The sequence below is a fragment of the Eucalyptus grandis genome, chromosome 2 (assembly GCF_016545825.1).
Source record: "Eucalyptus grandis isolate ANBG69807.140 chromosome 2, ASM1654582v1, whole genome shotgun sequence".
In the NCBI taxonomy this organism is placed as follows: Eukaryota; Viridiplantae; Streptophyta; class Magnoliopsida; order Myrtales; family Myrtaceae; genus Eucalyptus; species Eucalyptus grandis.
This window is the reverse complement of record NC_052613.1, coordinates 16,072,391-16,086,032: the sequence shown is the minus strand read 5'-3', so window position 1 is coordinate 16,086,032 and position 13,642 is coordinate 16,072,391. Positions and strand designations below refer to the sequence as shown.

General features: G+C 39.5%; 1 protein-coding gene across 2 annotated transcripts; it reads left to right on the top strand.

Moving 5' to 3' along the window:
- Nucleotides 1-1,266: 1,266 nt before the first annotated feature.
- On the top strand, nucleotides 1,267-6,521 carry LOC104437117 (disease resistance protein RUN1-like). 2 transcript variants are annotated; one of them, XM_039305928.1, is made up of 5 exons: nucleotides 1,267-1,759; nucleotides 1,872-2,491; nucleotides 3,349-4,465; nucleotides 4,825-5,196; nucleotides 5,284-6,521. In XM_039305928.1, exons 2-5 carry the CDS (start codon nucleotides 1,941-1,943, stop codon nucleotides 6,484-6,486), a joined length of 3,243 nt encoding a protein of 1,080 aa, XP_039161862.1. In that variant the 5' UTR covers nucleotides 1,267-1,759; nucleotides 1,872-1,940; the 3' UTR covers nucleotides 6,487-6,521. The 2 variants fall into 2 exon arrangements, with proteins under 2 accessions (XP_039161862.1, XP_039161860.1); XM_039305926.1 differs by having other exon boundaries at nucleotides 1,267-2,491.
- Nucleotides 6,522-13,642: the final 7,121 nt, after the last annotated feature.

The following is a 13,642-nucleotide window of genomic DNA, read 5'->3' as shown; positions in this document are numbered from 1 at the left end:
AAAAAGAAATTATTTCTTGGAGCGCTATCCAACTACTCTTATTTTTTTCGTTGTTATTTCTCTCTTTTCTCTTTCCGCTTTGCTATTTCTCTCTTAGGGCCAAAAAGAAAAAAGCCTCTCATTGTCTCCCACTCCCTCGATTATCTACCCATCGTCGTCGTCTTCTCCCACTCCCTCAATTATCAAGGGCCAATGTTGGTCCAAAAAAGAAATTGTCAAGGGCCAATGGGCGACCAGTGAGGGAGGGAAAGAAAGGTCTCAGAGGGAAAAAGGGCGGAAGTGACAGGAGGTGAGGGAGGGAAAGAAAAGTGAAAAAATATGGGGGTGGGGGAAGAGACGAGGGAAAAGGGGGAAGTGACACGAGGGAGGGGAAGTGTCACGTGGCAGGGGAGGAAAAGAAAAGTGAAAAAAATATGGGAATGGGGGAAGAGAGATAATGGAAAAATGGGGGAAGTGACAGGAAGGAGGGGGAGTGTCAGGTGGTGGGGAGGTAAAGAAAAGTGAAAAAAATATGGTGATGGGAAAAGAGACAAGGGAAAAAGGGAGTTGGGGTGGGGTTGGGCGGGAGAGGGGAATTTAATCGAAAAAATAATTAAATAAAATTAAGAAGTAATTTCGAAAAATAAAAGTACTGAATATTGAATGAATATTGAATGATTAGTGTAAATTTATTGTAGGTTATTTTTAAATTTGATTTATTTAATAAATGTGTTTTGATGTGTCGAAATTTTTATTTTTTAGAAATGAGATGTCGACGTATCTTTGTCGTGTCACGTGTCGATACTACTTAGCCACTCACTCTCCGTCGCGGGGACCTAATTATCACGCTACAATCTTTTACAAAAAAAAAATTATGGATCGTACGTTACGATCTTTTATTTAAAATTTATTTTATAAAAAAAATTATTTCTAAATGGAAATTATTTCTTGGAGCGCTATCCATCGACTCTAATCTTTTTCGTCGTTATTTCTCTCCTCTTTTCTCCTTTCCGTTTTTGCTATTCTCTCTCTCGGGCCCAAAAAGAAAAAAACCTCTCATTGTCTCCCACTCCCTCGATTATCTACCCACCGTCATCGTCTTCTCCCGCTCCCTCGATTATCACGCTGTCGGTTTCTCTCCTCTCCCCTCACCCCCTCGCCGCCGGGTAGGACCCAATTATCACGCTGTCGGTCTCTCTCTATCCCCGCCCGCTTTCCCTCTTTTTCTCTTTCGTTTTTTTCCTCTTTCCCTCCTCCTCCTCCTCCTCCTCCTTACCCACCTCCCTCAATTATTTCCCTCGTCTCCCACTATCTCCTCCCTCTTGTCTTCTTCTTTCCGCTCTCTCTCCCTCTCACGATTATTACATCGTCAGTTTCACATCACTCGAATCGGCTCTGGCGGACTCTTGCCGTGCTTCATTTCTATGCGAGTTATTGATGGTGATGGAAACTCCTGCCTTGGTCATCGTCAATGACTTTGGAGAAGCTGGTTCATCCAGGTACTACAAGCTGATGCAAGTACCCGAAACCGTGGAAGGGTAAAACCTCGGGACGGGTAAACCCCTTCACAATCTCGCACTATGTGTGAATAAATATAATCACGCGTTTGTGAAAGTCGCGTGAAGACCTTGGAGCAGGTGACATGGAAATGACATGTATGTTTCAATTCGAATCATGAATCTGATGGCATCGGCGCCTTGACTATTCCGTAAGAGAAGCCAAAATTATCAAAATAGACCTGTAGAGCACGTGCTATGTGCTCTTGCATTTCCAGGGACAGGTGAGTTTCCCAATAGCTAGCTTGCCTGAGATTTTGCAGTCACGGGAAACTATCTCGAGACCAATGATGCAAGTCATAATCGATGTTTTACAGTAATATCCTACTCGTCTAGGTTCTTTCAGCTTCATTTTCTGAACTGGTACGACTGTGGTGCTTCACTTTCTCTGCAACTGGTTGCGCAATGGAGACCCCTGCATCTATAAGTGGCATTGGAGCAGCTGGTTCTTCCCGGAACCAGACACCGATGCAAATACCTGAAGCAGTACAAGGGTGTGGCTATGAAGTGTTCTTGAGTTTCAGGGGGCCTGATACGCGCATAGGAATTGCGGATTATCTTTACTGCAGTCTCAAAGAAGCAGGAATCCGTACATTCCGTGACAAGGAAGAGCTTCGCATTGGTGAAGAAATTGCCCCGGAGATTCTTGGGGCGATTGAGCAATCGAAAATCTCCATACCTATCTTTTCTAAAGGTTATACTTCTAGCACATGGTGCCTCAACGAGCTAGCTCATATGGTGAAATGCAGAAAACGGAAGGAACAGATAATCATGCCTATTTTCTATTATGTTGAACCATCCGAGGTTCGAAACCAACAGGAAGGCTACGGCAAGGCCTTGCTGGAGCACGAGAACAAGAGGCGATTAAAAGATGATACGACGATTCGGAAGTGGAGAGAAGCTCTCAAAGAGGTTGGAGGGTTAAAGGGGTGGGACATAACAAAGGAGGCTAACAGGTTCCTGATTATCTTAACTCTTGTCTTTCTCATCAACCTACACAACAGCGTGTTGCACCGTGATTGTGTCCTGCTACCCGACACAAAGAAAGCTTTTCATTCGTGGTGTTTGTGGTTCAAAAGAAATTTAAGTACGAATGCTTTCTGGTTTATTTATGGCCTTAGTGGACAGTGTATGCGCGAGGTTTGAAATATGTTATCACCGTTTTTTCTTTTTTTCTTTTTTTGGAAAAATTGTAGCTACGTCGATTCTTTTTGTTTGAGGAACGTCTACATTCCGACATGACGTTTTATTTTTGTTCATTCAAAAATTTTTGTAGCACTAAATATGAAATGATTTTTGCATATTTGCATAATGAGCACATATTCATTAAAGAACTTATACTGTATGCTAATTTCCTAGTCACATTCTTGTCTATTAAAGAACTCATACTGTATGCTGATTTTTTAGTTGCATACTTGTCTCAAACTAACGGAGAACATATAATGGATCTCTCGTTTATTGCTCATAACACTTGGGACATGTGGTATATGTGAATTGTAAACCTATTTTGAGAAATAGAATCTAGTTTGCTCATCAGAAATACCGGTAAAAATCATTGGCCTTTGTTCTTATTGGGAACATATTGTGATCATCCACTATACTTGACTGTTGCGTAGCTGTTCTAATTCTGCACAAAGTTTGAGCATCTGCCTTGCATGTCCATAAATTTCTTCTTCCTGATCAATGCGACATTTGAGTTACATTTGCAGTTGCAATTCATTTTGCCTGCGATGGCTTTGTTAAAGATTTTAGCTTGTCAATTCTGACTTACTTTCTACTTTGCCTTGGCCTTCCTCATCGTGTATATCGTCAGGCATGAAGGAGAGTTAGTTAAACAGGTTGTTACCAAGGTTTTAACTGAGCTGAAGAAGGCTTATTTGGTGGTTAGTGACTTCTTGGTTGGAGTTGACCATAGTGTTAAAGAAATTATGGGGAAGATAGGCACCAACACCGATGATGTAAAGATCATGGGACTGTACGGAATGGGTGGCATTGGAAAGACGACTCTTGCCAAAGTAGTCTACAATCTGCTTTCTCGAGACTTTGCTAACTGTTGTTTCATTCCCAATGTTAGACAAACTTTAAACTCAAAAGGAATTGAGTATTTGCAGAATCGACTAATTTCAGATCTCTCAAAACAGAAACATACAGGTATTGATTACATGGATCAGGGAATGTTGAAGATTGAAGACATAATGCCTGATAAGAAAGTTCTTATTCTTCTTGATGATGTCAATCACAAGAGTCAACTAAAGGCTCTTTTGGGAAGGCATGGTCGCTTTGGTCCTGGAAGCCGAATACTTATAACCACAAGAGACGCAAGTGTTCTTGAAGCAAGTGTTCTTGAAGCAGTCGATGTAAAATTGACTTATCCGGTTGATATATTGGATTCCCATAGATCCCTTCAGCTATTTAGCAAGCATGCTTTCAGAAGTGATCACCCTCCAAGTGAAAAATTAGAACAATCCAGAGAAATTGTGAGGATGGCCCAAGGTCTTCCGTTGCTTCTTGAGGTTATGGGTTCAGCTTTATCATCATGTGGACCAAGAAAAGAAATGTGGGACGAATACCTGGAGAAGTGGAAAAAGGGTCCTGTTGAGCAAATTCGAATTACGTTGATGGTAAGTTATGAAGCATTAGATCCCTATCAAAGGCAAATATTTCTTGACATAGCTTGTCTTTTGGCTGGATATGATAAGGATATGGTGATACATATGTGGAAAGATTGTGGTCTATGCCCAATAGAAGGTCTTGAAGTTCTTCAGCTTATGTCATTGATTAAAATTGGAGAAGATAATAAGTTGTGGATGCATGATCAATTCAAAGATCTTGGTAGAGAAATTGTTTCTCAAGAAAGTGGTGGGCAATTAGAGAAGCAAAGTAGACTCTGGAATCACAAAGATGCATTGAACGTGCTACAGAGAAGGAAGGTAACTTCTGGGTCTGATGTCTTTTTTGCATGAGAAATCACATCCAGCAATTGGGCGCAATCCCGTTGAGTGAAAACAATTGCAATTTATTCAACGTTTACATTTTTAAATGCCCCTTGTTCTTGGAAACACTTCTTAAATTATGAAAATTGAAATTTCCAAAACCATTTTCAATCCTCTCCAAATTGAATTTTAAGAATGATGAGAGCGGATTTAAGAATTTTGGGTATGCTCAATTATCTATAATACAATCTTTGTCTCAAATTCAAAAAAAAAAAAAAAAAAAAAAGCAATAATTTTTTCTTAATTAACTAATTGTCTCGTCCTTTTTCATGAACTTTTCTTGTTCTTCGATTCAGAGAAATGAAAAGCTCCTAGCCCTCTGCCTGAAGTTTGAGGTTTGGTCAGAGTATTGTTTTAGTCTTGAAGCATTTGCAGCTCTTCCAAATCTAAGGTTCCTTCATGTGGACAGCCAATCCCTCGCTTATCGTATAGTTGACTATCTTTTCTCCCAAGCTACACTTCTTTGGCAAAACAAGTCCTTGATCACGTTGCTGACAAACTTTTTACTGAGCAAGGACCAACTCCTTCCAAATATAAGATGGCTCTCTTGGCATAATTTTCCTCCGCTAATAATGAAGATAAGCAGTTTTTCATTGAGTAATTTAGTCATTCTTGATTTTTCAAGAAGTAAAATTACTCACCATTGGGATGGATGGAGGCATGTCAAGGTACCCTCAGCTCAATTCTTGTTATCAATTGTTACATTCTCTTGATGTATTCACGGTTTGCTAATAATGGTCTTATTGGTGCTACAGAAAGCAGAGAAATTAAAAGTTCTTGACCTGTCTAGATGTATGCACTTGACGAGGACTCCCGATTTCTCTGGATTCCTGAAGTTGGAGAGATTGATTCTGGAAAAGTGTGAAGGATTAGCTGAAATAGACTCGTCAATTGGTCAACTAAAGTGCTTGGTTTTCTTGAACTTGAACTTCTGTGGGAATCTTCGCTATTTGCCACAAGAGTTGGGTGGGTTGCCAGCTCTCACAGAACTTCTCCTTGATAAAACTTCTATACGACACATTCCTGATTGGTGGGGTAACGAGAATTTGGAGAATCCTCATGTTCAGATTTCACCATCAGCAAAAGCTGGAGCTTTAGTCAATTGTCTAACTTCTCTGTTGACACTTTCATTGGCCGAGACACCGATTACTTACCTACCCAGTTCCATTGGAGCACTGACAAACCTCAAAAGGTTATATCTGAATCAATGTTTCCAATTGAACAGACTTCCAGACTCCATTAAGGCATTACGATCATTGACTGAGTTGGATCTAACCTCTACAGCACTCGTTGAGTTACCTGACTCTATGGAAAGTCTGGAGAATCTAAATGCATTGAAGTTAAGCTTGTCTGAAATGTTTGAATCAGCCCTGCCAAAACTTCCAGAAAGCTTGACTTCTTTGGCCATCATATCTGATAAACCAATAGCAATTCCTGATTATTCCAACTTGATCAATCTAAAACTACTGTTATTAATCACCAATAGCCCTCATTTCTCTACCCCATCTGAACTGGTGCAAGATCCCATGCCTTGGTGGATTGGGACATTATCCAAATTGGAAGTCTTGACATTGGGTCACCCACGCCTTACTGACTTATCTCCCGAGTTGGGCGCACTTTCTCACTTGAAGACTCTTCAGCTTTTCAATTGCCGTGCTTTGGAATATAGTCCGCATATTCCCTCGAGTGTCACGAAGCTTCATATTGGAAATTGCTTTGCTCTGACCACACTTGATATCTCCAATTTGAAGAACCTATCAGAACTATATGTCATCGGTTCATCGATATATTTTCTTCGTGGGCGTCAACTTTTAGACAGTTTGTTAGAATGGATGATAACAGACGCTCCTGGGCCCAATTTGGAAAACGAAATTGAAGACATGATGTCGGAACAGCACGGACTCACAGAAGCTATCTATGAGGGCTTTACCCAATATGTAGTACGTTACAGTTATTAATTTTTACGTATTGAAAGCACTTCAAACCACTCCAACATTTAAGTGGCTTTTATTAATTTTTGATAGAGTAATAACTGTAGAGGAAACCTTACTTGCATTTTCTACTCGCAGCATAAAAGGAAAATTTAGTATGATAAAACTGTTAAAATTATATCTGAGCTCGTTATATACTCGATCACAATAATATGAGGACACATTGTACATGATCGGTGCGTGGTGTTTGGTTATTGGACGTGTAATAAAACATCTAATTATGCACCATTCGGACGCCTGACTTGTGATGATGGCAAAACCCGACAAGAGTTCGCTGTTGGTTTTGGTTTTGGTTTTGGTTTTGGGAAGGGGATGGTCTCGCATTTTGGGATATATATATATACACTAGTGTTGAGCACGCGCTATACATGTGTGCAAAGTTGAATAGGTATACAAGGAAAAAAAAATAGTAGAGTAACATACCTGAGAAAAGAAAAAACGGGCAGCTTGGTTTTGAGTGAAGAAAAGGGATAATGATGGTTAATTGTTACCTTTTTCTAATTATATTATGGTAGATAGCGGAAAACAAGAGACTGTATTTTGGCTTATATATATTCTAGATCTTGAGCACATTCTTTGCGCATCCGTGGTTGTTTTCATGCTCTTTAAAAGTTGCAATCAATATCGACATCTGAAAAAATTTCTATGTGAATTTGCGTAATTAAATTAAGCAATGCGCAAACATGAAACCTTTTCACACAGTAAATTGGAATACAAATTTCATGCTTACAAAAGTACATCAAGAAATAAATGTTTGGCAGCAAAATGTCCTTACCTGATACTATGGTTAACTTTAATCTTTTGGACACAATTGGTGCGAATTGTGTGGCTATGATAGTTTATATTATTGGATTCCATATTCTTTCTAGATGATGAGCTCGTGGAATGTCAGAATTTGGCAATAATCTTGAATCAGTAATGTCTAGCCTCTAGTCAAGCTATAAACCTAAATAAATTGGGAATTTTCTTTAATAAGGACTGTCCTAAGAACTTGAAAGAAAACATGGAAAGGGAATTATTAGTTTCTATTGTTGATAAAACCGGTAAATATCTTGGGATCCCTTCGAATTGGGGAGTACCGAAAAAACATATGTTTGCCTAGATTTTGAGACATATTAGTGCCAAGCTAGATGTGTAGAAGGAAAAACTGACGTCTCAAGCTGAAAAATAAGTTTTTATCAAAATTGTGGTGCAAGCTCTACGGTAATATGCCATGTCTATTTTCAAATTCCTATCTCTATTTGCAAGCTATTGAACAAAAGATTGCCTCCTTCTAGTGCTAAAAGGGAGACTAAAGCCAGAATTCATCGGAACATATGGGATGTTTTAAAGTCAAGGAAAGATAAGGGAGAACTGGGATACAGGGACCTACTGGCCTTCAACAAAGTGAATTTAGGAAATCAAGCATGGCGACTGAGTAACAGTGCCAATTCCCTTTGGAGCTAGCTGTTTAAGGAACTTTACTTGCCGTACAGAGATTTCTAGCATGTTGAAAAAGGACAACGTTCATCGTGGGGGGGGGAAGGAACTTGATTTTGGGAAGAGATTCCACATCACCCTCAGTCATGCGGGTGGTAGGAAATGGAGCAGAAACAAGAACTAGGGAGGACATATGGCTGAATAGAGGAGTTATAAGGGGCCCTGCTAACCGAGATGAACCAAAATTTGTCTCTAGTTTCATTGCAAGAGAGAAAAATAGTTGGAATGAAACAGTCTTGAAAAATTATGTTGTGGTGACCCAACCTCAGTGCAAAGGTAGGATTTAGAAGTGCTTGACCATTAGAACTTCCTCAGTGTGTAATTCCAAGGATATCAGCACCTCATTCTTTGGGATCGACACTATGAGTTCATTCGATTGTGGTGTGAACTTTCCCGAGCTCTCCCCTTGCGTGACGGTGAGATTTCTCATGACCCAATCTTGAAAGAATGAGTTAAGGTATACACGATCATGATAGCCCTCTCAAAGGTACATTGGCCAAAGATGGCATCACTTCATCTATTGGCTACACCACTTTGAGTATGCTAAAAAAATCACGATTATGAATTGCTCACGACAGGTTCATTATTTTTTAAGGTGTTTTAGGCAACCTATGTGACATTTAGGAGTTGCCACTAGCCTCGTTTTAGAGGCTGGTTAGAGTGCCTAATCGAGGGTTAGGAGTGGTCCCTCGATATTTGCGCAACTAGAGAACTAAGGTTTAGGGACTTGAGTTACGCATTGTTATTAGCGCCCTTTGGGTACCTAATTGGCGTGTTTTGTTAGCTAACGTGATCATGCATTTTTTTTTTTCACATTTTCATGCAAATTTAAGAGACAAAAGTGATCATGCATGGATGGTTCATTTCATGACATTCAACTCTGTACTAAATGAAAGAAAGCAAATCAATCAAGTAATTGAAATTACGGTTTGGGTAAGTAAACACCCAAAAATAATGAAAGTGCAATATAGATAGGGCCTACACAATTCTAAGAAAGACAATAAGGAAACCCGCAACTCGTTGGGTGTTTATACAATGCCAAAAACAACTTGAGACACATGTCGGGAAATGAATAGTACAAATGAGAGGTTGGATTGGATGTTGACCATTTGTTGTCTTCATGTCTTCGGAATCGCCACCTTCATGGGCCTATCCTAATTCTAATCCAATGCTAAAGCCAATATGAAAAGTATAAAAACAAACAATCCATGGCAATCCACAAATATGATACTACAGATCAAAACTCAAGCAAAAGAAATCAAGCAATCATGAATGGCCTCGAGGTCGGCCTTTGAATTCACACACCAACTTGCCTAGGATGCCTACCCAATTTATTTTAATGTGACATATAGCTATTAGCCATCATTTTTATTCACGCATGATGACTAAAACTATAAGGTTCCTAGGTCAAGTTCTATATGACATTCCAAGGGAAACCATTTGATCATGCATTGCACCTCATACATTTAAAAATCACATGCGAAGTATATAAGAAAGGATGCGTGCATGTCATATGACCTTATTCTCAATTAATGCAAATAAATTAGTGAACCTACAAAGAATCACTTGTTCAAACACATGCGCCACTGGATATGCTCATGCGACACATATATTCAACATAGACGAGACAATTGATATGCAATCCATGTGATACCCAAAACTATTTTACATTCATTGGGCAAAGGAATATGTCGTAAAAAAATAATTTGATAAAAAATGGGGGATAACTTCACCGAGTCATGGAAGATGTATAGCTGTCAAGGCAAGCTCGGGTGCGTCATGGGCACAATTGATCAAGCATTGCAGACATTCTAAACATAAACCATTACTTCAATGAAGGTCACATCAAATCATGGTTTGAGAAAACGTCAAGTAAGGATATAGTTTTATCAAATCAAGAATTACATCTAGTTGTCAAGGCAAGCTCGAATGCATTTGAAGCACAACTGGTCAAGCATCACAGATATCCTAAACATGAATCAATGGTTCGATAAGATCATGGCAAATCACCAGTTGAGAAATGCCAAATGACTTTTAAATGAGTATCACACGAACTATTAAAACTTTGCATGAGTTGAAAACCGAATCGAGAAATAAAGATTTCAGAAAGTCTTACAACTTTAGGATGAATGATAAAGCTACCAAATCACATTTTTAAATATAATTTTTAATTTTAATAATTATTTTTCCTTTTTCTTTTTTTTTTCTTCTTCTTCGTTGGCCGCCAACCACGACGATGGTCGGCAACCAGCCACACGTGAGATTGAGCTCACCAGCATTGGGCGGGGCTTGATCTCGCAATTCGGCAAGTTCGAGGCCCCGCTCGACACCGGCGAGCTCGAGCCTCCTTCAATCCGGCAAGGCTCGATCTTGCCGATGCCGGCGAGCTCGAGCCTCACCGGATCCGGCAAGACTCAAGCTCGTTAGCATCAGGTGGGGCCTCGGCCTCGCCGAGATCGGTGAGATCGAGCCCCACCCGATGCCTACAAGCTTGAGTCTCGCTAGATCCGGTAGGCTAGAGCCTCGCCGGATCTTGGGAGACTCGAGCTCGCCGGCGTCGGGCGGGGCTCGATCTCGTTGATTGTTGGTGACTTGCTTGTGAGCTCGAGCCTCGCCCGGCTTGTTGCTGGTGGCGAGCCGCCGGCTAAGGAAGGAAGAAAAGAAAGAAACAAAAAAAAAATTGAAATATGAAAAATAATTATAATTTTGATTTTTATAAAAAACATTTTTATAAAGTTAAAAAATGCCATGGATTTAAAGTGGGTTTCCTAATAACCCATTTAGACCCATTTCTTTTTTTGTGTTTTACTTTCTCAGACCCATTTGTAACCCATTTTTAACTTTCATTTGATCCATATATGACCAATTTAACTAAAAATGAGTCATAATATGGGTTTATGGCCCATTTTGCCAGCTCTAGGTTTGAGCCAGCGAGGGCCGATCACACGCAAGGGAGAGAGAGAGAGAGAGAGAGAGAGAGAGAGAGAGAGAGAGAGAGAGAGAGAGAGAGAGAGAGAGAGAGAGAGAGAGAGAGAGAGAGAGAGAGAGAGAGAGAGAGAGAGAGAGAGAGATTTTATAGCTTTTTTGTGATTTTTAGATCTGAAACTTTAGCAAATGAGATCACCCCTAAGTTTCAGAGGGAAAATGTCATATATACTCCCCTTCTAAATTGAATCTTAGCCGTCTATTCGATCCAACAGCTAAAATTTGATCAAAAAATCTATTAATCCATTTAGAGGTTAATCAAGATTAAAATGGGACATGTAATGATCCGGATGGTGTTGATGTGTTGAAATTGGAAATTTAAATTGAGTTTGCTATAACGCCTAGTTAGGGGCAATTTCATAATTTTATAAACTCGGGGCATTTATGCTAAATATGAAACATTGAAGGGCATAAGAAAGAAATACATACGATGAGATGCCCATGGGTGGTCACCAACCACCAAGAGCCAACTGGCAGAGGGCCCGTGGCCGATGGGACCGGTCGATCGATTTACACCAATTCGACTGGTTCAGCTAGTCTTTAGGTGGTTTAGTCCTTGGGCTTTTGAATTTATGTAATTTAGTCCCTTAAGGACTAAACTGAAAGGAAATCTTGTCAAATTTAATGAAAAACAATCCAAGTGAAAGACAAATTATCCTATTTTGAAGAAATTAAGCCAAATAAAGCATATAAACGCAATCCGACAACTTTCTATTAGCTTAATTTCTCAATTAACATGACAAAAATTGGACTTACCTTATGGGAACATGTTATTGGACTTTATAAGCTAAGTTGGACAATTTTATGTAATTTCTTTCTCAAACTTGCAAATTAATTAAAAATGAATTAAATTAATATTGCAAGATATCTATTGGATTAATTGCCCATACCTAGGGTAATCATTACATCCAAATTGACTTTAAATTGATGGCATGACTCTTATGTTCAAATTAAACCGAGATTCAATGGTGAATTTGATCAACTCAAATTTCATCGATTGGAGTTAATTAGCTTGGTTTTCTTACGTATAAAAATGGTAGATTCTTCAAATTGAGAAATTCCCGTATGAATTTCCCAAAATGGATTCGGATTCGGACTTATCTCACAAAAATGAATGGAATGGAAGTGTCTGTTTGCAAATCATGTAAAATTGATGTGTACTTAATTAGGCTAAAAATGATAATCCATATTTCGACATGACCGATCTCGAAATTGGCTGAACGAGTGAATGGGAAATGATTTTTAGATCAAATGTCATAAAATGAATTAATCCTAATTATGACTATAATGAAAATAATTCTATTATTGGCCGATTTTGAACGTAAAACCAAAAAAATCGGAAAATAAGGTTCTTAATCGATTTTTACAAAATTTTCAGTGCTAAAGTTAAATTGAGAGAAAAATAAAATGATTTTGTGGATTTTTGTGTTTTTTAATTTTTTTAGTTAAAGGTTTGATCAAAAGTCAACAATTTAGTTGACTTTTCCTAAGGAGTTGATTTTTTGGTCAAATCTTTGTAATTTTCGATTAACTTCACTAAAGTGAAATTAGGTATGACATCCTGAAATTCAAGCCCTCTGTGGGATAATGAATGTGAATTTCGTCAATGCGTTGTTGGTTGATCTCACTTAGAATTGATCACTCTTAAGATACTGACCAAGAAGGGAAAGGCTAATGAGGGGCAAAATTGTACGACTAAAGAACTTGACCTAGGAAAACGACTTGACCGTGAGACTTGCGTGAGAACAATCCTGTAGATAGGCAGGCCAATTTCAAGGACGACTAGAAGTTGATTCACGGACAGAACATAATGGAACAACAGGTGATTCCTTTTATTGTTATTGAGCCCTCGAACGACCCAAGGTCGATCCTCAGTAATCGTGTACTTTGAAATAAGAATCTATCCTCTGCAATTTCATGTAATCAAAGATGTTCATGTGTCGAGATATCTTGAACGTGGTTTGGTACGAGTCGGTTACGCGTGAATCCTCAAAGCTGCCTGTCAGTTGTACCCAGAATGGCATTAGGGTGAAATTGACATGGCATGAGAATCCAAGATTAGACTTTGAATTATCGGGAACATCCGGGACAGACTTTGGATGATGCTACTTTGACAGTTAGTAGTGTTAGGCAAGCCGAGTGTGGGGAAAAAAGACCTTACAGACTGAGCAGTCAAACCTGAGAGGACGTGGGCCGAGCAAAGCCAGTGTGGGCCTTAGGCCCAAGGTGGGACAACCACCATGGTGGGCCCAAGGCAAGCAATTGAGCCCATTGGGCCCAATTAACTATTTCTTCTTACAAGCCCATTGCCTAGCCTTAAGTCCATTTGAGCCCAATCAATTCCCAAGCCCATTTCTATTTATGGCCTAGCCCATTTCTTAGGCCCATCCAACAATTTCAGCCCAAGGGTAGATTGGGAAATGGTGCAAGGTGGAAATGACCAAATTGTTAAAAGCATTTGGATAAAGGCAAAGGAAGAGAGAGAAGAAGAGGTCATCTTGCATGGGGATTTAGGGCTTGCTTTATGGCCTTCTAAAAGAGTGCAACAGCCTTCACATCACTCTCTCTCTCCCCTCCTTCGGCCCTCTCTCGATCGACCTCTCTCTCTCCTCGTTTTCCCTTTCTTCTTCCTTCTTCTCTAGCAGACCTTCCTTCAAAA